Source organism: Nematostella vectensis, chromosome 15 (assembly GCF_932526225.1).
Source record: "Nematostella vectensis chromosome 15, jaNemVect1.1, whole genome shotgun sequence".
Classification (NCBI taxonomy): Eukaryota; Metazoa; Cnidaria; class Anthozoa; order Actiniaria; family Edwardsiidae; genus Nematostella; species Nematostella vectensis.
The window spans coordinates 5,957,285-5,979,443 of record NC_064048.1 but is presented as its reverse complement, the minus strand read 5'-3'; the positions used below and the strand labels follow the sequence as shown (position 1 = coordinate 5,979,443).

General features: G+C 38.8%; 3 protein-coding genes and 1 long non-coding RNA gene across 4 annotated transcripts; 3 read left to right on the top strand and 1 right to left on the bottom strand.

The window, feature by feature from the left end:
- Positions 1-786: 786 nt before the first annotated feature.
- On the top strand, positions 787-7,172 carry LOC5517434. The gene is made up of 9 exons (XM_001637337.3): positions 787-960; positions 1,246-1,600; positions 2,367-2,764; positions 3,304-3,417; positions 3,666-3,887; positions 4,059-4,226; positions 4,867-5,088; positions 6,028-6,196; positions 6,590-7,172. Exons 1-9 carry the CDS (start codon positions 787-789, stop codon positions 6,910-6,912), a joined length of 2,145 nt encoding a protein of 714 aa, XP_001637387.2. The 3' UTR covers positions 6,913-7,172.
- Positions 7,173-7,980: 808 nt separating this feature from the next.
- Positions 7,981-9,899, bottom strand: LOC5511358 (octopamine receptor). Its single transcript, XM_048722320.1, has one exon. The coding sequence runs from the start codon at positions 9,635-9,637 to the stop codon at positions 8,501-8,503; it is 1,137 nt and encodes a 378-aa protein (XP_048578277.1). The 5' UTR covers positions 9,638-9,899; the 3' UTR covers positions 7,981-8,500.
- A 2,490-nt stretch (positions 9,900-12,389) lies between these two features.
- Positions 12,390-19,547, top strand: LOC116617735. Its single transcript, XR_004295864.2, has 3 exons — positions 12,390-12,670; positions 16,384-18,360; positions 18,967-19,547. It is a non-coding gene; the product is annotated as an uncharacterized LOC116617735 (long non-coding RNA).
- Positions 19,548-20,002: 455 nt separating this feature from the next.
- LOC116617732 lies at positions 20,003-21,727 on the top strand. Its single transcript, XM_032380661.2, has one exon. The coding sequence runs from the start codon at positions 20,181-20,183 to the stop codon at positions 21,576-21,578; it is 1,398 nt and encodes a 465-aa protein (XP_032236552.1). The 5' UTR covers positions 20,003-20,180; the 3' UTR covers positions 21,579-21,727.
- The last annotated feature ends 432 nt before the right edge of the window (positions 21,728-22,159 follow it).

The following is a 22,159-nucleotide window of genomic DNA, read 5'->3' as shown; positions in this document are numbered from 1 at the left end:
GCACGTGATTTCAATCAAATTTTTGTCTGTTGTCCAATCACACGACACGTAAGCGGAAGCTATGACGTCAAAAGTCCAGAGTCCAGAAGGCGGCAGCGGCAAAAACGTGCAACAGCTAGCAAACAAATCGTTGGTGTCGGGCCCCTTTCTTTGAGAATAAGTCAATTAAATGGCCGTTTCAGCATTACCTGCATGTCTAAACTGAATGCTAGAAGTGCCGGTATCAAGTTTGCCGAATTCTTTGTAATCGGTAAGTTCTTTCAACTGAGGCTGTTTCAAATATCCAATCACTGTTTAATCTCTGTTTTATAAAGTTAAGTAGTCGTACGATTTCACCGTCGTTTTTGCTTTGGCCTTGTGTTAATTAATTTTTAAGTTAAACTTCAGTTTTCTCAGCAAAATATGGACCATCTAACTTTTGTCTTTTGACCTTGTATTAAACGCAAGAGTTGTAAGAGTTCGGACAAATTTAAAAGCTTAAGCTACATGATCCCACGCTGTGTCCTGGACCGCGCTATTACACTAGCTTAACTGCTAAAAACTATGCTGGAAGCTAATTTCCTGTTACAAAACATAACAAAAGGATGCTTTGACACTCCCGGATTAACCTATGTTGTGTAATTTTTTAAGTATAAGCGAGCTGAAGCGTAATTGCAATAAGTACCGCTAGGCAGGGCAGCTTGACCGAGACAGTATAAAGCCACAGGCCTCTGTCCCGGGTCTTTGCATTGTTATCACAAACTTTAACCCTTAGTGTAATTCCTTAATATCTCTATTTTTACAAAAATGGGAAGAAGTAACGAGGAGAAGTTGTGGTATATCAAAATCGAATCTGGCAAGGGTTTCTTACACAAAGGCGGAAAACGCATACAACAGTTTTCAAATGTAATAGGTGCAAAAAAGTCTTCTGCAACAGTTAGAGGTAGAGGAGGCAAAGAAGTAACGAGAGATGTAGTGAAGGTGAGCCTTTCTAACACTTAAAAGTGTCTCATCAGACCAGAGCTGCACAATTTTTTTTTTTCAGTACGACATCCCGTTATCAATATGAAATAGAATGAATATAGGAACATGTTGAGAGGGTCCAAGTTTTGCCTATGGATTTCAACAGAACCCAAAGTATACCAAAGTGCCCAATGCTGATCTTCAGTATTTTATTAAGTAGACTTTTATGATTGATAGCATATTGAAAATATATTGGTAGAATTTTTTTGGCCAGCTGGTCTTAATCAGTGTATTTTTTTCCAGCTTGAATTTGCCCATAATGCTACCAAGCCTACCAGATCTGTTATGCTGTATCCAGAATTCTTCAATCAATTTGATTGTGATGGTGACTTAAGGAAAATAGCATGTAGAAGTGCTGAGGGTTTAGCTAGAGAGCTCTGTGGCAAGATACAGGCACTCAAGGAGCTACCGTCTGTTGATGAGGCCACAGAAAGCAGTACCACACAGACAGCGCCAAACCACAACACTACACCACCAGTGCAAAAAAGACAAACACCACCTCTTTTTGCAACAAGTGATGCAAAAAGATCCAAAAAAGATGACAAAGATGGCTGTATATTGGACCTACGGCAGCGATGTGATGAGCATCTCATTGACAGTAAGTAAATTGCTTAACTCAGTTTACTTGGGGGTGAGACACCAAGCAAGGTGCTTTACAGTTGACTTTTGTAAATGGTTATTATGTGACTTTGAGTTCCTCTTTGGAATAAATTGCATGAGTCAGTATACAGATTTTCAAAATATTAAAATAGAGGCTCACATGCAATTTGAACTTTTTGGGAATGCACAAGTTCAATTAAGAAGCGATTTGGAAATACATAAACAAGCAAAAAAATACACCAAGATTGTCTGACAAGTTCAATGTATTCCAAATTGGAGCAAGAAAAGCTGTATGAATTTTTTGGAGGGAAACAAGCATTTCTGTTGGGGTGCACAAGAACAAACACCCTTAAAGAACATCTGTCCATGACAATGTACTGTATTGATTCCATTGAGGTTATAAAATATTTCTAATCTATAATAAAAAACTTCAATACAGTTGAATCCCACTAACTCGAACCCTCGGTTACTAGAACCTCACGCTAAACCAAACCGAAATCAATTTCCCTTGGATTTGCCTCATACATTACTGCAATTTTTCCCCCAATAACTGGAACCTTTGATAACTCAAACATCCCTCTAACTCGAAGTGAAGCATAGAGTTCAATTATATTAGACTAAAAAATAAATGTCACGCAATGACACAAAATCTTATTTGATTCACTACAGATGTATCCACTTCTTGAGTTAAATGTCGGCATTTCTTTCAAATTCCCCCCCCTTTTGGGGGTCCAGCATTAATTTAGTGAAAATTTTTTTTCCAGATCTTGTGCACTTTATTCCTATTGAGAAGCTGGTGCTCCCTCCCAAGCAAAGACAAAGCAGGGAAGTAAATAAAACCTTTTTGGATGATTTGCAAAAACAACTACGAGCAAAGCCATCTGGAAGCTACCAGATTTTGTCGGTTTTGGTAAAAGATGTCCAAGAAAAACAACTTTTTGACAAGGAAAGAATGAGGGCCGGGTATGAATATGAAGTCCTTGGTGGTACCCATTTGATGCTGGCTACCCAGAAAATGCATGCTGAAGATCCCACAAATGTACACTTTTCTGGAAGGGTAGCAAAGGTTTATGTTGGTCTGTCAGATGAAGAGGCAAGATTTGTTGGGGCAGATCACAATAATACAGGTGGATTTCGCCATGATCTGACTTTCAAAGATGAGGTACATATACAGTATGAGTAACCTACAAAGAGCTGAAGATTGCAGTTGTTTTTACAAAACTTGATGTGAAGTTTTTTTCCCACAGATATGCAGCTAATTTGTATTAGCACATAGCTATTTTGGTAGTAGTTGAATTGTGACCCTTATCCTTTGAATACACTGTACATTTCTGGGCAATTTTGTGTTTTTCAACCTTTAAATATCTTTTTTTATTATTCTCCTGACTATTTAGTAAATTTAGTAAAAATAGTTGAAGCATGAAGGCGGTGTAGATTTCAAGCTCTCAGTAAATGAATGTATGATGAATTGTTGAAATCTACACTGCCTTCATGCTTAAACTATTTTTACTAAATTCACTAAATAGTACTAAATCCTACAAAATAGTACAAAATATTATTTAGTGTTTCATGCTTTTATTGCAAGCACTCTATTAACTTCCTTACCATGTAGGCTATTATTATTATTATATCCTAACTTTAAATTTGTGATTATTCTCAAGTTCGATTGGCTTATGATATTTTCTGTTTCTGGTCTTTTAGCTGGAAATATGCAGAACTGAGCTTTTTGGCACTGCAAATCAGGACCTCAGCCAGGATCCCCCAGAACCTAGTGAGAAGTGGAGGGAGGTCTGCGCAGAACTTTTAAACAAGAAGGTGAATTTCATAGCAGATCGTAGAGCTTGCGAAAAATGGGCAGAGCTACCCTTTTTATAACGCATGTTTGTGTTTAATTAAATACAAAAAAATGATGAATATGACTTGAAATTATTTATTTACTTTACTTAGACTGTAAAGTACTGTAGATTGCAGTGCAAAAAATGACTTACTGTAACTGAGTGAAAGAATTTTAAATTAGATGTTAAATTAATGTTTAATTTGTTGCAATTTGTGATTTATTCCAGAGAGCCAACTTGAGTGAACATTTCACTATTTCCAGAATGTCTGGAAATGAGTGGATAGAACTGCAGAAACTTCATCAAATGTGGGAGGCTGGTGAGGTTAAAGACCAAGGAAAGGTCAAGGCTGGTGACGTAATTAAATATGGGAAACCTGTTCTTCGCCAGTCCCATCTAAAGGAGATCTGCAATTTAACAAATGACGATTCATTGTATTTGCTAAAAAAGGTAAACAAATTCTACAGGCCTTCTTTTCATGCATGTGCAGTACAAAGAGAAATTACTTGTTTCAATTGAACTTCTGGTTCATGTACTGCAAATACCACATGAACTCTATGATGATGAAGAAGCAGTTTTAGTAGGGCATTCTTTACAATTGCTATTAATTTTCCTTGCTAGGTTACAAACAAGGAAATGTCGCTCACTGAATTCGCAAAGGCAGCCAGGGAAGCCAAGCGTCTAAGGCCGATTCAAGAGGCAATTATGGAATACTTTAAAGTGGACTGGGATGAACTATCCAACAAGCTTGGAAAGAGTGTGTCACCGAAGAACTTGCTTAACTTTGTGGTATGCTTCTGTAACAAAAGTTAGCTTTGCTTTGTAAAACATTTAGCATTACAGAACATACTTATATCACTTATTGACTGGGTCCGAGGAACAGTGTATTTTGTGATCCTGAGACCGCTGATGTTTTCCGAGGTAGAGCCAGACATTGACATCTGGTATATAACAATAGTAATTTTCTTAGGTAATTAATTAAGGATTTTAATAGTATAGACTTTTTCAAAGTGGTGGAGATGATGCCACATGTATAATTTGCATCCTTTTTGGGAAATCAAACTGTAACAAAAATATCAATTTGGCATTTTGGGTATAAATAGTTTAACAATTACTGTATTCCCAAAGCAGGTCCGTAGCCAGACACAATTTTTTTTAAGTCAAAGCTAGTAATTCAATAATTCCACAATGTAATTACAAAAAATAGAGCTATTTTTGGGTATTTCTGAATTGAAAACGAGGTGCGTGCCTGGCTCGCATCTTGCTAGCCATGGCACTGTAAAGGGAAGATAAATAGTTATATTATACAAGAAATGAAGCGTAGAAGTTTATATCCTGCTGCCAATGTTCACCAACCGTCATAACATTTGGTGTAGGTAGTATACATGCATTTACTGTACATAATTGTTGCTTTCTTAATATTTTGAAGGGCTGTGACTTGGAAAAGTCACATTCTTTTCAGAAGTTTCTTGGGCACATCAAGCATGTTATGGATCCTGAAGAAGGGAACATTGGCCCAGAAATTATCAAAAGCAATTCTGGTGGAAACGGCATCATAATCACAGGAATGGATACCATTCATCAGAATGTGGCTGACTTGCCAAGATTTCAAGGTGTCTCTTTCACCATAGCCAAAGAAACAGATGAAAGGGTATGTGTGCCTATAGTAAATGTGTACAGAAAAAATCCCCACTCTGTTAAATGGCCACTTTTGAATGTTTTGCTTGAACTTATCAAAATACCGAAAATTCTGCCTCAATATCTTTTTTCATTCACAAGATATGAAGGATCAAAGATGTATGCATATTAGCCTTTTGATGACATGACAGGAGGTATCGTTTTAGACAGATGCATCTAATTTATAGGCCATTTTTTTCTAAATCGCCTATTTTCTTACACAATGATGGTCAGGCCAAGTTGGCTTTATTCATGCAAACATATCGATTATGAACACAATGGCTGATTTTAGCACTCATATATTCTACCTTTGACATGTCATCATCACATGATACCTTTGCATAAACAGGGCTCGAAATGGCGGCCGATACAGGCATAAATATGCCTAGATTTTTTTTTTTACGCCAAACTTTATTCACTTAAGTGTAGAACTATGCCCAGTTTTAATCATCTCAGGGGTGTTTTCCAAATTTTTTTTTCCTAATTTTACTGGAATTACACCCAAAATTCTGATACTAGACATAAAATTATGCCATGCATTTTTTCTTAGTTTAGAGACATGATAAATCTTTGATCCTTCATATCTCGCGAACCAAAACAGGTATCGACAGAGACAGAATTTTCGGTATTAGTGATGTTGAAGGACAACCATCAGTCCACTTCCTCTCCTCTCAGAAGTGATATGCACTTTAATAACTATTGGACGGATAACAATATCAATTTTTAATACATGTAATCCATCTATGTTCTGGTTAAAAACCCTCTTAATTTCCAAGCAATTTCTGTGTAAGCCAAACCACTATTTTTTGGCCACATGAAGGTCCCCAGTTTCACTGTATCTGTCAATTAAACATTAATTAAAAGTAAGAAAATAACCCAATCTAATTTCTTACAAATTTGTTCTAACTTGCAGACTGCAAAAGATATCATTAAGATGGTAGCTAAAGTTAACTTCACTAAGTTGACTTCCTTCAGCATATCATTAATCACAAAAATAGACGATGTAAAACATCTGAAAGAAGTTATGACAGCTGAGGGTGCCACATCTTCAAAATCAGGGCACTTTTATATCAAATCTAAAGGTCAGTAGAAATTAGTTAAGTAATGCCCTTGGCCAAATACCCTCTTAATTTATTTGACCAAGTTTTGTTCAATGACCAAAGTTGGGCGGTTTTTGGATAATTCCTGCATTGGGACATGAATTGGTGGATCAGTCCTCTAAAACATTCCACTGTAATCTTAAATCATTTATACAATATAGTATTAATTTGTCTCACAACAATATCAAATGAATAAAATCAGATTGATGTGTATTTTCTGGTGCTGTTGCAACAAATGCTGTCTCGAAATCAATCCAAAAAATGGAAAGTTAAATAAGTTATTCCAGTCTTACAGCTTCCCATTTAATAATTAATCCGATTGATACTTGAAATTGGATTATTCCTTTACTCATTTTTTGTTTGTTTTCATTTTAGCCTCCCTGATCACCTACGTACTGGGGCACTGGTCAGTGGCACGTCAGGAAGGCCCGAGTATTGCAGAAGTAGAAGAGGTGGCAGACCACGACAATGGTATTGCCACTCTAGCGAGAAAGTGTTGTTGTAAAAGTGATTCTGTTCTCTTATTTATACCTTCAGCCATTGCAATGGCCACCATCTTGCAAGAGGGACGAAACTGTATCATGGTTTCTATAGAAAGTGAAAAGGAGCTACTACGTAGCAGAGTTTTAGCTGATTTAGAAAATTTAGAAGACAACGTAGAAGACAATGTAGATGAAGAAAGAGGCAGTACTAATTAATTTTTTTTTTAATTTAAGAAACTAAAGGGTGAAAAGATTCTTATCTTTCTTTCTATTCTTATATTCAAATATTTTGGATATTCCGAGCGAAAATGGGGCTACCTATTACTAATAATCTAATCCAACCTTTCTTGTATTTATTGATAATTTTTTTTATATATATATATAATAAGTAGCAGAACACAAAGGGCCAGAAATTCCGTGCTTGTGGCTTCTCGTGGGCCAGAAATTCCGTGCTCATGGCTGTTCGTGGAACAGAAATTCCGTGCTCGTGGCTGTTCGTGGACCAGAAATTCCGTGCTCGTGGCATAACTAGTGGACCAGAAATTCCGTGCTCGTGGCATAACTAGTGGGCCAGAAATTCCGTGTTCATGGCTGTTCGTGGGCCAGAAATTCCGTGTACATGGCTGTTCGTGGGCCAGAAATTCCGTGTTCATGGCTGTTCGTGGGCCAGAAATTCTGTGGCCGTGGGCATGAGCACGGAATTCCTGGCCCACTAGTCATGCCATGAGCACGGAATTTCTGGCCCACTAGTCATGCCATGAGCACGGAATTTCTGGCCCACTAGTCATGCCATGAGCACGGAATTTCTGGCCCACTAGTCATGCCATGAGCACGGAATTTCTGGCCCACTAGTCATGCCATGAGCACGGAATTTCTGGCCCACTAGTCATGCCATGAGCACGGAATTTCTGGCCCACTAGTCATGCCATGAGCACGGAATTTCTGGCCCACTAGTCATGCCATGAGCACGGAATTTCTGGCCCACTATTTATCCCACGAGTACCGAAGTTCTGGCCCACATGGACCAGAAACTCCGTGCTCGTGGCATGACTATTGTGGGGCAGAAATTTTGTGCTCTTGCCATGACGAGTGGGCCAGAAATTCTGTGGTCGTTGGCCCGCGGTGGTCCCTAAAGGCACAGAGAAATGCGACCATATACAGTAACCGCAGAATTTCTAAACCCACGCAGCATTCTTACCTAATTGTTAAATGATAACTATTTTATACATTTTTTGTCGGAATGATATTCATTCAAGAGGAAATGCAGTCATTTCTATATTAAAATGACACTATAAACAGATTTTACTGAACGTGCGGTCGAATTGTTTTGTTTTTTCATAAAAACATAGACCCCTGAAGACGATATTGTGTTCCTTTTGCCTTATTCATGCAAGAAGATAAACTTTGTAGCTAGAAATAGGAAATATGATGGCAGGTAGCATGATGATTCGATACCCTTTGCTAAATTTAGTGTAAAAAGAAGTTAAAAAATAAAATTAAAAATCATGCAGTTGAAATCAATAGATTTGTTGATTGCTTGTTTTTTGTCATTCTCCAACAGAAATCAGGCTATATCTTTGTATTTATTGCACTTCAAGCTTCTTTTTAATAGTTTCAACAGGACGACTGTCTTTGGTTCCAAAAATTTCTAGATTCCGGCGGAGTCTTGAGGTTTTTTTAAAGATTAAGTCGCATATTTAGCGGAAAATGCTAAATGAGAATAATTCAAAATATTTAAGAATGTGTTCGATGTACATAGGTCAAATTTTCACGAAATAATTTCTGGAATTGTGTGTTGTTTTCTTCACGCCGCTGAGCTTAGTACGGTAACAGCTTGGTGATAAATAGATGAGGATGAGCCCCCGGTGCAATTCCGTTGTCGCCTGCAACTGCTATCGCGTCTTCGCAACTCAAAAGTGGGGCAAAACCGGCAGATTCCCTTCCGAAAAAACACTCGGGTGTTTCTAGGTATATCACCCAAAAACGCGACTGCATTGCGAGCTTGTTTTCTAAAGGCCTCCTTAAAGTCCTCACAAAGCCCTGCATATAAAAATGGATTTATAGTTGCATTGCTATAGACCAAAAATATGATGAGATAGTTGCCTTCTCTGGGTATACTGAATGTTTGATTAAGCTGCCCTACAAAGCCTATTATTATGTAAGGAAGCCAACAGACGAGATATACCGCGACTATCTTTGCCAAACTGATGGCGCCCCGGAGCTGGTGTCGATTGCGTTTTCGTTCCCTGTCCGAGAGAGCCCCTAGCACTTGGCTTTTCGCGATCTTCTGAGCCTGTATGCGTGCGATTCTTAAGATCATGGCGTAGCAGACAAATACCACCAATGCGGGAAGCATCCAGTTGATCCCCATGAGGAAAACAATAAACTCGGGCTTATACTGAAACCAGCACATTTTGTTGATGACTTGAGAGGGGCGATCTCTCCATCCCATCACTGGTAGCAAGGCTGTCATGCAGGAATAAAACCAGATAATCGCGATGCAGTAGAACACATGGGTCTTGGTGATCTTTTTTGACCAAAACGGATACGCGATAGTGAAAAAGCGATACCCACTTACGGCCATCAGATTCAGACACGAGCTTGAAATCGTGATGAAAAAGAGTGTATAAACAAAGTCACACACTGTAGCGGAGTGCTTGAAAAAAGTTCTAACATGCCATTCGATCTCAAAAGGTAGATATATTGTCAGCATGACCAGATCTGAAACCGCTAGACTTGCAAGGAAGTAGTTTATTCTCGTCCGTAGCTTTCGCATCGTGAAAAACGCCAACAAGATACCAATATTTGCAAACGAGCCAATAACGCTAGCTGAGATATATAGTAACGTGAATAAATGAACTAGAAATGGACTCATTGAGCTAATGTGTGAACTGGTAGAGTTTCCGTTGACCAGGATACGCGTTGAGTCGTTTGTTTCCATTCTCTCAGACAAGACGACCTTCTGTCTCACGGGCTACAATTGAAATGCAGAATCTCTTCGGTGTGTGACCGCTAAATAGGGCACTTGTTATAAAAAAGCAAGTTTTGATGAATCCACTTGGATGGTCTTTATACGTATCCGAGCGCGGATCCGCTCCTGCCTGCTCGTGTGTTAGTAGAAGGCTGAGTCCTCAACCGGGTTACGACCTTATTTATATCTCTGAGTTAAAGAAAAGAGTGTACTTGGGCCCTGTGAAAACAATGTTTATGTTTCCTAGTCCCCCCTGTGCGCCAGACACTTGATTTGCATAGCCTATCATTAATGACTTCGCTCTGATTGGCTAGGTAGGAAATCATAACAACTAGCTGAAGACAACGGCGTAGAGCAAGATTCTATCTATAATAAAAAAAAAATAGGTTTTAAGAAAAATCAAATAATTTCTTTCGTTTATTAGAGGGTTTCTTATCTCAAAGTTATCGTTTTGTGCCAATTTGAAGTTGTTTTGTCGTTGATGCTCGGCACATCTCAAGTCTCATCTTCCTTAATGCGGAAAATTTTCACGATCGAAATCTGCTATTGAAACAAAAAAAACTATACGTATCGATGAATTTAATAAAATTAGTAAATCCGTGGTTTTAGTGGAGCAAGAAAAGAAGATGGATTAGGGCTTACAATAATGACAGGTGAAAAACTTTTTTTCGGTACAACCGTTGTTGAATATTTACATTTTGAACGTATTCTATGAAATTGTAAACATTTTTCTGAAGTAAAAAATACCATTATGTTTATTACGCTTTTGAATTACACTTTTGAATAAAAGAAATGAATAAAGACAAAATCAGTGGGGTAGCAAATAAAAAAAGACATACGCTTTAGAGCTTTTTCGAGGGTTCAAACATGTCGATACTTTCCAATTCAGCCAGATAGACATCGAACAGCTACCTTGCGGTACTGCAGTTTTCTATTGTTTACTAATTAAAGTACAAATGAAATAAAACATTGCTTTTAACTACCTTTTTCTGTTGTTCGTGCAATTAAAAGCGTAGAAGGCTAGACAAAACACTGGGAGTCCATTTTTGAACTCGGAACAATACTCAGTCAAATATGATTAGAATTCGAAACTGAAAAGGCTTACAAATAATAACAGTCGTTATTTTGGCATTTACTTTTTTCATACTTTTGCGTTTTGCTTTTCAAGAAACTCGCTATATTAGTGTTTTGTTCAAATAGATGAAAACACTATCTTTCATAGTAAGCAATGCTCGTTTGCATTTGCCACACATTTCGGGGAATTTAAATTTTATACAGCATATCGAATTCCTTAGAACGACACATTAAGTTCGCGCATTTGCAAAAAAAAAAAAAAAAAAAACGACTTATGTCATTTTCGGACAAAGCTCTTTGGCACCGTTTAAAACTTATAAAACCGTCATAACAACCTTTACCTAATGAAAAATGGCGTTGTTATGAAATAATTGAAATGGGGCCTAGCGGTATGGACATTTTTCGGGGGATTTCCGTTGCTCAAACCATCAAAAGATAGCGCAGAGGAAATCATGGCTACTTTCATTTGCAGGAAAAACTGCTTTTTGGACCACTTAAACCAAGGCCGATGGGCATAATGTCTAATGTTACTATGAATCCTGCTAAAACGTCATTGAAAACACTTGATAAATGACCCCTTTACGGACTGAAATGACTGTTTACGTCGTCACAGACTGTAACGGGAGGTTATCGTTGCAGGCAGGAATCCCCATGGAGCTAACATTTTAACTGCCAGATTTGGCTCAAAACGACTTTACTTAGTTTTGGTAATTTTTCCTTTTTTTCTCTTTCGTTGAGACTATTTTGTGACTAAAAAGAATCTAAATCTAATACGAGTAACAAATAATCAGCGTAAAGCCGTCAGGCACAGGTCTGCCAGCATTTGGCTTACGCCTTTATTAGCTCGTATTAGATTTAGATTCCTTTTAGTCGCAAAATGAAAATTTTTTGTTAATGTCGAGTTTGTTTAATAACATTATTCTAAACGAATCGCATTGCAAAAGCATGTTTATTAGCCAGGCTAGACATAGTTCTCTCTAACTTGGTTTCAGTGTTTAATAACAACAATTCAGGGCATTGATAATAAAAACAGGCGAGAGATAAAGTCTGATTAAAAGTTATAAAAAAAGCACCCAAATTCGCTGTGACCGCGCAGTTAAAAAGCCCCATTTAATAAAATGGACCTCACTTATTTAGTTAAAAGTGATTTTCGGCCAAACTCATCAAGAGACCATTATTTTGAGATCGAAGAATGCTGGATAAACGAAATATAGCGAAAGGTCATTAAAGTTCTACGTAAGTGGCGCCGTTTTGTTCTGTCATAATGTGGTGTTGCGATTGTTAACGAGAAACTAAAAAAGCACTGATACTTTCCCCACTGCACGCACCCTAAAGTAAGACCATCAAAGACTACGAAAACACATAAAAGACGACGGGTGGTAATTCAGCTCATTTGTATTGATTGTTTATTCATTTCAAATAGGTTTATTCTGCTCTGTGAGTAAAAACAGTTGTCGACTTCCTCCTTTTAGTCTTGCTTAATGATTTTAAGCCACACGTTTTGTCATTTTCTCGAGAATATTAATTGCTCCAAACAGTCTTATGTCGGCAATTACCACTGACGCGAGAAACACAGAAGCTAAAAAAATGGGGGAGGGGGAGGGGGGGGGGGCAACACAACCAATATAAGTACTGTGGGACTGGGACACGATAAAAAATACAAAAACAATACATCACAGAAACCGATGATGTCTTCAAACAGCATTGAGCGCATCCCGCTTTATTAGAGTCTCTTCCTGAAGGGCGGAATGGTTTAGGAAGTAAGAGTAGAGAGAAAGCCTATCGGGTGTAGTCTTGGATTGAAAGATGGAAACAATTGTATCCGCGGTTGTTCGGGCGCACAGTTCTTGGGAGCGCAAAGTAATCAAGCCATAGAGGTTGAGCACGTAATTCTGTCGTAACTACAGCTGAACAAGGATTTTACTACAGGTACTAGTTCGGACGGACGGTTTGTTTTACGCTTCTGCGAGAACAGAGTTGAAGCTAGTTGATTCCTCGACGTTGTGTTGATTAATATATCCCCGTTTCCGCTCCGCCTACCAGAACACCTATTTCACAAAAGGTTGTCAGTGCAAATGGCGAATGGCATGTGGTAAATGGCTTGTGGGTGCTAATTATTCGTAAAATTTAAGTGTTAAATAAAGTCCAGTATGATGTCAGAGCCAAGCATTGGTAACCTTTAATGGAAAATTGTTTTGATTTCTCCATATTCTTCGAGACGCATTACTTTCGGTCGTAGAACTGCCATTTGCCAATCGCCATTTGCACTGTGACCTTTATTGAAATAGGTGTATACAGCATATATGTTTGTAGCTTGTCTAAGTCTTTCTCGTCATACCACCTAGTTCTACAGCTTGTCTGTAGTCTTTCTGGTCATACCACATAGTTATTCTACAGCTTGTCTTTAGTCTTTCCTTGGTCGCAATAAATCCGACGACAACCTCTATCCTACGATAGTGTTCTTTGTTTTTTCTTCTGTTATAGGAAAATAAGGGATAATTTACCTCAATTACCTCGATCCATTTTACGATACGATTATCCAAAGCCTATGACCACGTTTGCTCATGTCTTATTACTGTTCAACAGTGGCAGTTCTACTTTGACTTTTTTTGCAGAGATCTTAAGCACATGACGGATACTTTTTTCAACATACAATGTTTACTGCGGTTTTCAATGCTGAGAGCTCTAGCTAACGATTTCTAACAGTTGAATCGCCTTTTCCGCCATTTAAATTCCAATCACCTCTTTGAAAGGGACCAATCAAAAAAGAAACAAATGCAATTGAAAGACGGATGAAAATCATAATAAAAAATATAGAAACCGGTATCTTAGGAAAATGAATGTCTAAACGACTCCGCTATAACAATTTCTATTTGATTTGCAAACCTGTTTGCCTTTTTTGAGATAAAAAGTTGACTAATAGCTAATAAAAATGAATTGTCGAGTTTATTTTCACATGCATCATGTGCCCATAGGACTATTTCGTTCGATTTTTTAATTTTTTTTAATATTAACTCGGCAACCAACTGACCTTGCCTTCAGCTGTTCAATAAATTCAGCCAATCAGCTTCTTTAAACATTAGCCTTTTTCAGGATTGAAAATATTAGATCAACAAAATATAAAAAAAGCTATTGAAGCGAGTATTAAAGCTAGAAGAAATAAAAAAAAATCTAACTAGAAATGAAAATAAAAATTGCAAAAAGAAAATTATATAACGCCTACACCCAACAATAAAATAACATTGCTAAACAATAATACAAGCACCTTTAGAACTTGGTGGCAATGAGGGGTATTCTCGCCACGAATATAGCTATCGAAGAACATTAGCTCTTAGGAAGGGTCACGTGTCCCCACCAGTTCCCCCCCCCCCCCCCCCCCCTGCTACGAATGTGGATGATATACAGTAGCTGGTTTACGTGTATGAAGAGTAGAATGGCAGGGGAGACGATGCAATGAATAGGGGAAGAATTGCCTTGCATTTCGTGCATGATGTGCTTTTGGATATAATCTCCACAAGTGGTACTTTACAATAATAATCTTCTCAAATCGATGTGAGGTGAAACGGGTTGTCACGAACTTTCTACTAAGAGCCCTTATTACAATCCGTATCAAAGAGCTTGGTACGTTTTAGCGAAAGTTGAGGTCGTGACTAACGTGCGCAACTGTGGCTGTGGCAACTAAGGAATTGGAAAACATTCTTGTCTTTCACTCGGCCACACGATAAAGGAAAGGTGTTGTAGTATTAGTATAACCACTAACTTGAGCTTGGGCTCCCTGTGGTAAAACAAATAGACTGTACTGCCGCAATGATATGAAACACGTTCGATAGAGTGTCTATTTCTATTTCTGCGGCTCTCTCTTTTTTCATAAATCAAAAGCCAATTCCCTACTTACCTAAACACTTACCGCACTACTTATATTTGCCCTTCTACTAATACCGGGTACACAACGTGCTTAATATACCTGGCATTGGCTTAAATCACCTGCGCCAAATACGGCACACACTACGTCATAAATACCGGGCTCTTGTTCAATGCCCTGCCTTGCGAGATAAAAATAATTTAAATTTACGTTCTGTTTCCTGTGTTTTGTTTCCGAAACAAATTAAACTTGAGAAGAGCCTAAATTTGGCAAGAAACATACTGAAACCCAATCAATTATTTTTTCATAAACCAATATAAAGAGTATAATTCTTCTATACATACCTTAATCCCCCAAAACGGGATTAAAAACATAATCCAATTAGGTTAATTTTATTTATTTTTAAAGAATATTAAAATATACTACAACGTCTGAGATGGTGTTCCAAAGTGCGTCCTCTCCACATCTTGTTGACGATTGGGAGTAACTTTATAACCTTATGCCCCACGAAATACCTTACCTAAATTAAACGCCGATACAAGAAACATAAGGGAAGAATTCCCTACAAATGGCATTCGTATCCTCCTGCATTGATCACCGTTCCTGAAAAAAAAATCGTCAAAACTGCGCAAAGGTGTTGCGTTCGCATTATCGCAAGATCGAAGACCCGCCTTACTTTATTTATAGGACCTACGCGTGCAACCTGCACGCATCGTAAGTATAAGCCGCGGGTCTCCGATCTTCTCTAGAACATCCTGTTTACACTTTAATGCAAAAACGGCTCTGTTCCGCAGCCCCCTTTTTTTTTGCTGGCTGGGAAAGATGTTAGACACCTCGATTGCTGCGGTTGCTGGGAAAAGATTGTCCCGAATGTTTCTACTGGCGAATTTGTGGAGTCGAACTAGTTGTGCTTGGAATATTTTAGGGGCGCTGGAGCGGATGCTTGGAAAAAAATCGTCCAGATCGGTTATAAACGGGCAATTATTCATGTGCTAAAATGCCTAACCACTGCTGGCTGGGAAAAAAAAGGAATGGTCCTTTTTTCGGTCTCAGAACATATTCAAACGACTAAATATGGCATTTTTACGTGTTTTGGTAAGGGGGCTCGTTGTATGCCCTTGGATATCAAAATGTTAGAAAATACGATTCAATGCCATTTGCTGGAAATTTTTCCCTGACGTTTCTTGAAACTTGGAAACTATTGTATTTATTACCGAGTTGTGTCTTGTTCTTTGAAGACGTCGATACTGAGATCGTGAGATTAAGGTTTAAAAAATATTATTGCCTCCATTCTATTCCGCAAACACCTGAAAGCTTTTGTTAGGTCCCCCCATCCCCTCCTCCTCCCCCCCCCCCCCCCCCAACACACACACACACTTCTATTCTAGCCTCCCTAGCGCCAGATTTTTCAAATCTGATCGTCATTTTTGATAATCTGTGGGCGCCATAAATGAACCAAATCGATTGTTTCGTGATAATTTGCAGGCGTTCGCATTTGAAAAAAAAGGGCATTTTGCCCAAGCAAGTATTCTATGATTTATCGTTTAAATATGAAAAGGACACTAAGCTTTTGTTCGGGAAAAATCAAAGGGCTTTACTACAAGCAATCTCGTGAATTCAGTCCTTTGGAGAAAATAATGAGATATTTGAAACAAAAATTAGACTTATGCATATCTAAATCAATCATAGGGAAATCACTATTTGCTTATGTTACAAAACAGAAATTTCACAAGCAAGTAAAAATATTAAATGGCAAATATATATATTTATTTATTTGAAGGCTTCTGTCACGACTTGATGAGGGGTTGCTAACGGACGCGAGGTCACGGAGAGGCAATATATCCCTGGTGGTATGGTGTTTATTTCGAGTGTGGTGGGGGTTCTTCAGAGCTGCCGAACCCTCCTGGATACGAGCCTGCCGAGGTACTGACAAACTGGCTTCTTAAATGAAAAAAGAATTTGCGGTAAAGGGAAAAAATAAAACAAGTGCTTTTAATATCAAAGCAACAGGAGGGCCTGATATATTGTTATATCTTGTTCTACTTTATTTTTCACTAAATGCATCCTGCTATGGAGATGTTTAGGCTTTGGAAAAAAGTTGAGCTTGAAAGTACACATTAATCACAGTGTCGATCAGTATGGTTTTCAATTTCTGCTCTTGACAGGTATAAGAGAGACTAGGGAGGGGGAGTTCTTGCATACCCACCCCTCCAGCCCGAGTACCTGCCTCAATACACTTCTATCTATATTTCTAGCTATATTTCAAAAACTCTTAAAATAAAATGTATAATGATAGCTCTTGACAGCTCTAGACAGGAATAAATGCTAGTCAATAACTTACAGTATTATTTTAAGAACTTGTTGCTTAGTACTCGTGTGGAAGGTTTAGAAATTGACCTTTTAGGGCCACCTACTTTCTCACCTTTTTTCCTCTTTAAGATATGATATAAGGGAATTTGTTATTAGGGCCAAATATGTAATAAGATCATGCCACATTTATAATAACACATCTCAAACTAAATCGGAATGGAAGCTAAGACAAAAACAACGCCTTTTCAAGTCGCACTTTCTTTTTAGGTTGCATTTCCATTTTTTCTTTCATGTTGACATCCATCTTTTTCCTTACATCTGTACAACCTTTAGTTATTAGTCAATAGATAAAGTTATTACATAACATCATAACATCGACAAAAGGGCATGGACATAGAAAAAAAAACATTTCTCTATGCTGTTATGTCATCGTTGCTGCACCTGCGTGCACCACGCTTTATTTCGTTATTCTGTTATGTCTATATGCTGTTATGTCGTTATGTCGATATGCTGTTATGTCGTTATGTCGATATGCTGTTATGTCATCGTTTACTGCATCTGTGTCACACCACGCTTTATTTCGTTATGCTGTTATGTCGATATGCTGTTATGTCGTTATGTTGTGATGTCATCGCTGCACCTGCGTGTACTACGCTTTATTTCGCTATGTTGTTATGTCGATATGCTGTTAGGTCGATATTCTGTTATGCCGTTATGCTGTTATGTCATTGTTGCTGCACCTGTGTGCACCGCGCTTTATTTAGTTGTGTTGTTATGTCGATATGCCTTTATGTCGTTATGTCGCCCGACAAACAAATGGGATAAAAATTAGGTATCTTTTGTAAACATTAATTCGTAGAGAGCAGGTGTCCCTATCTGTACCAGCAGAGCTATCTTTACGCCTGTTTTCGGTAGGTGTTGAGGAGGAGGGAGAGGAAGGGGGGAGTTCTTGCATACCCACCCCTCCAGCCCGAGTACCTGCCTCAATACACTTCTATCTATATTTCTAGCTATATTTCAAAAACTCTTAAAATAAAATGTCCTCATTTTAGTATCTTGTCTTTCTCATCTAGCAGTGATAATATATAGTTCACCTCCTACGCTCATAGGATACTTTCTAAAGAGTCCTTTTTTGCATACTAGCCAGTACGTGGCTAAGGGCGGAATCGCCTCTCTCTATTGATCTACAATCGGAAAAGTGTTCTAATTTTGCATATGGACGTAATCTATTGATCTTCGCCGTAGTTCCGGTGATCCAGGCCTTGTGTGCCCAATAGGCGCGAAGAGGACAGGCAACAGCAGTTCCGGCGATCAGAAAAGATGGATCTATTTGGTTGTAGCGCGGTGTCCTTCAGGGGTGGATGGTTAATCTGTTGATATTTGCTGCTCAATAACTCCTCATACAAACACCAAGTTTTTCAAAACGCTATGAAGACATAGACAGAAGGTTTGATTTCTTTTATAGAATCATCATCAATATAATTTTATAGAATTTATCCTGAAACGCAAAAGAAGCTTCGCTTCTCGGCCAACTGACCATTTTTCGTACCATTTCTCATTCTTGTATTTACTAAATGGCTGTCGTTTTTCTATAAATGCTCTAAAAGAGCCTGGTGCGAGCGCGCTGGAGACCTGTGATATTCTAAAACGTTAAGGACTAGGCCCCATTTCCAAGATGGCTGCCAGCAAAATCGTAGTAAACATAAATTCCTGCAAGTTTACGTGAAAATTATCGACTTACAAAGTTCTAGAGTGATAAAAAAGCGAAAATAATATTGAAGCGGATTCCCAAAAATGGTATGTAACGCCTAATGAGGAAATGACCGAGTGAGCTAGAAAAACGCCAGTTTTTATAAAACAAGATTTAAGTCATATTGTTTGACAAAGGAGGGAGGGGGTACTCATTTTTTGTTACATATAAGTTTCTGGCAGCCCAAAAAGGGGGTTTAAATCCCCTAAGCCCTCCCCCTAGATCCGCTGCTGTATCTCATCTAGCATTGGCGATAGTTCGCCTACGCTCATATGATACTTTCTAACGAGTCCTTTTTTGCAGAATCGCCTCTCCATACTGATCTAAAATCAGGAAAGTGTTCTAGCTTTGCATATGGACGTAATCTATTGATCTTCGCCGTAGTTCCGGTGATCGAGACATTGTGTGCCTCATAGACGTGAAGTGGACAAGTAACAGCAGTTCCGGCGATCAGAAATGATAGATCTATTTGGTTGTAGCGCGGTGTCCTTCAGGGGCGGATTGTTAAAGTAGGGTGATAGAATTCTTCCGACGGACGCTGTTTGAGTTTACCGACAGAATAGAAGCTGAGCCCACTATTATGAATATCAATATCAATCAATATATCTACAGTAGACCCTTTCATCCTTACGATAACAACCATGGAACCTTTTTATTCATCGCGTTCTCATTATAAAATCTAGAACCTGTTTGTAAAAAATAATTCGATTTCCGAGGCACGTCGTAAAATACAGGCGTTACTGTACACAAAATTGGTCTCGTGTTTTCTTAAAACATGGAAATAAAGTTAACTAGAACAGAATACGAGAAACACTGTGTAAACTATGTATCTCTTTTAATTAAGAAATCTATTAAAAGAAATTATTTGGTGGCAGCGAACAATATATATCGAAATCTTTGAATCAAAATACCAAAATAATCGTGTTGGATTAGCATTTTCACCTCAAAACAACTTCCAAAAACAAGCAATTTATCCCCCTATTCCACACATACAAGAAAAACAATCCAACTACTGTAAAGTAGCCTGAGTGAATCCGGTTTAAAAACTCTTACTCGAACGGCATGCACGCGGGCTACTGCAAAGAGTTTTCCCGAATAATTTTTTTTTGTTTTCTTGTTGTTTAACTACCCAGATCGTGCGCGCTTTGCCGATCTACTCCCCATGAATGCGCGGCACAAGCACTTTGTTTGAAACTAATTTGAGGCATGATAATGTGCCACATTCCCCCACCCCAAAAAATAATGAAAAAATAATAATAATAGTTATTATAAATAAAAAAAAATTACAAAAGCGCCGTTGATAGTTAAAAGGGTCCGGAACGCTGGGGTTCCTGTGGTAATGCGATGCTGCATGCGCAAGTGTGAAATCGGAGACACTATCAATAGAGGCATTTGCTTTCACAAGATCTTGCAGACTGCCACACGATGTGAGCTGTAAAATATTGCTAAGCCTATCTCTAAAGACAACGTTTATAGATTTAAAAAAATTTAAATCCTTTAGAGAGAGAATCGAAGGCATGGAATCTCCTAAAGAAGCCAAAATTGATCCCAACTTGGGAACGCGGATTTGTATCAATGAAGACTCGGGGGAACATTATAGTTGTCACGGCGAAGAAAACTTAGCAATTTCCATTGAAGGGATGGACAAAGATTATCAAAAGAATATCACCAGTACAGAAAAGTGTTCTGGAGATAATTTGGATGAAGGAAATTCCATAGAAGTTCTACCAAATCCAGAAGGTAAACTCGACTCACAGTTACCGGATATGGAAATTATGCTATTGAGTAACAACAGATTTCAAGGTCAACTTACATGTCATCTCCCGTGGCGTGTTATTCAAAGTGGGGCTCTTCTAAAGTTTGTAGCAATAGCTTTTGGCTTGTGGCATCCCTTGGGATGGTGGTCTATCCCTTCTATCGTTATCACTCTTCCCCTGTGCTTGTCGGTTTGTGTTGGGGAAGCCCTGATAGTCTATCGCTGTCGCCTGGACTCCCCATACATAAACGACACCTTTTGCAATCTCGTCGCCGAGGACTCGGACGTTCCTCGGAAGCAGTTCGACTTTAATCAGTTTATTCGGTTTGCGATCGCTACGTCTCAAGTGTTTTGTTATTTGATGATGTCTTACTGCGTACGGCGGCTAACTGTGAATAAGAAACGCCAAATCCTACAGCCCCCTTCAGCGTTAGAATTAGTGAAAAAGTCCAGTTGGGGAGCAATGAATCTTATTCTACTTGGCTTTCTATTTCTTCCCTGCACGGCGCTGCTATTGCAAAAGTGTTGTCCCACCGGCGAATGCTTCCCATGTCGCCCTGCGGTCATCATCTGGTACCTTCTACTATCGCTCGTCCTGTGGTTGACAGTCGTGAGCTGTCTGGTCTTCTCAACAGAAGTCCAAGGCCTTGTTGCACTTGCAAAACAATGCAATGAGCGAATTTTGACAATAGAAGCAGACTCCATCAATTGCTACATTGCTATCCACCAAGATTTATGCTGTTCTATTTCTGATACCATTTCTGCGTACAGAAAATGGCTAGCGGTTAATACAGCGTCGCATTTTTGGCTCATATGTTACTTTGCCATAGTCTTACTTACTTCATTCAATGACTTTGTAGCGTGGACGGGCAACTATTTTATTTGCGTTCTTCTGGCATATTCCCTTTTTGTCGCTATCCATCCGTGGGTTATAACGGCAAAGCTCTCCCAGGAGTTCAACAGCCTCGTGCGCAAGCTTAATACCACAACGAAATGGTCACCAAGGCATATTTTTAATAACAGATCAACGTTGAATGACTTTGTCCAGTACGCTTTGAATACTCAATGCCAGTTTTCGCAGATATCCTGTAGCACGGCGTTGCCTTATCTTTCCATTTTCCTGGCTCTTTGTGGCTTAGGACTCAGGCTTATAACATAATGGACTCTTCAGACTAAAGGTTTGTTCTGACAAAGATAAAGGCTAAAGCATGGGTAGATACCGGGGTGGCCTGGGCACCGCCTCCGCCCTCTATTTTCAGATATTCGGCTTGAAAATAAGAGAGAAATATAAGGAAATCCACGGAAGTACAATGGTCTCGGCCGCCATCTCGGAACCCTTTCTCCAGCCCCCCCCCCCTCTTTTTGGAGCACCTGGATCCGCCCAGCAATCTTGTTTTAAAATCTGTCGTTTTTCTAGCTCGCTCGGTCATTTCCTTATTAGGCATTACATACCATATTTGGGAGTCCGCTCCCAGAGTCCGGAGTCCGCTTTTTTTCCCCTTTTTTTTTATCGCTCTAGAACTTTATAAGTCGATGATTTTCACGTAAACTTGCAGGAATTCGTATTTACTACGATTTTGCTGGCAGCCATCTTGGAAATGGAGCTAGTCCCTAACGTTTTAGAATATTATAGGTCTCCCGCTCGCTCCTTTAGACCATTTAGAAAAACGACAGCCATTGATTGATATGATGTAAAAGTAATCTCCTGCCCCCACCCCCCCCCCCCCCTTGAACGCAAGA

Coding starts and splice junctions, on each gene's coding strand:
- LOC5517434 (XM_001637337.3), top strand. CDS start 787: ATGGGAAGAAGTAACGAGGAGAAGTTGTGGTATATCAAAATCGAATCT. Junction 1,601..2,366: donor TGATGAGCATCTCATTGACA/GTAAGTAAATTG, acceptor TTTTTTTTCCAG/ATCTTGTGCACTTTATTCCT. Junction 5,089..6,027: donor CCAAAGAAACAGATGAAAGG/GTATGTGTGCCT, acceptor TCTAACTTGCAG/ACTGCAAAAGATATCATTAA.
- LOC5511358 (XM_048722320.1), bottom strand. CDS start 9,637: ATGGAAACAAACGACTCAACGCGTATCCTGGTCAACGGAAACTCTACC.
- LOC116617732 (XM_032380661.2), top strand. CDS start 20,181: ATGGAATCTCCTAAAGAAGCCAAAATTGATCCCAACTTGGGAACGCGG.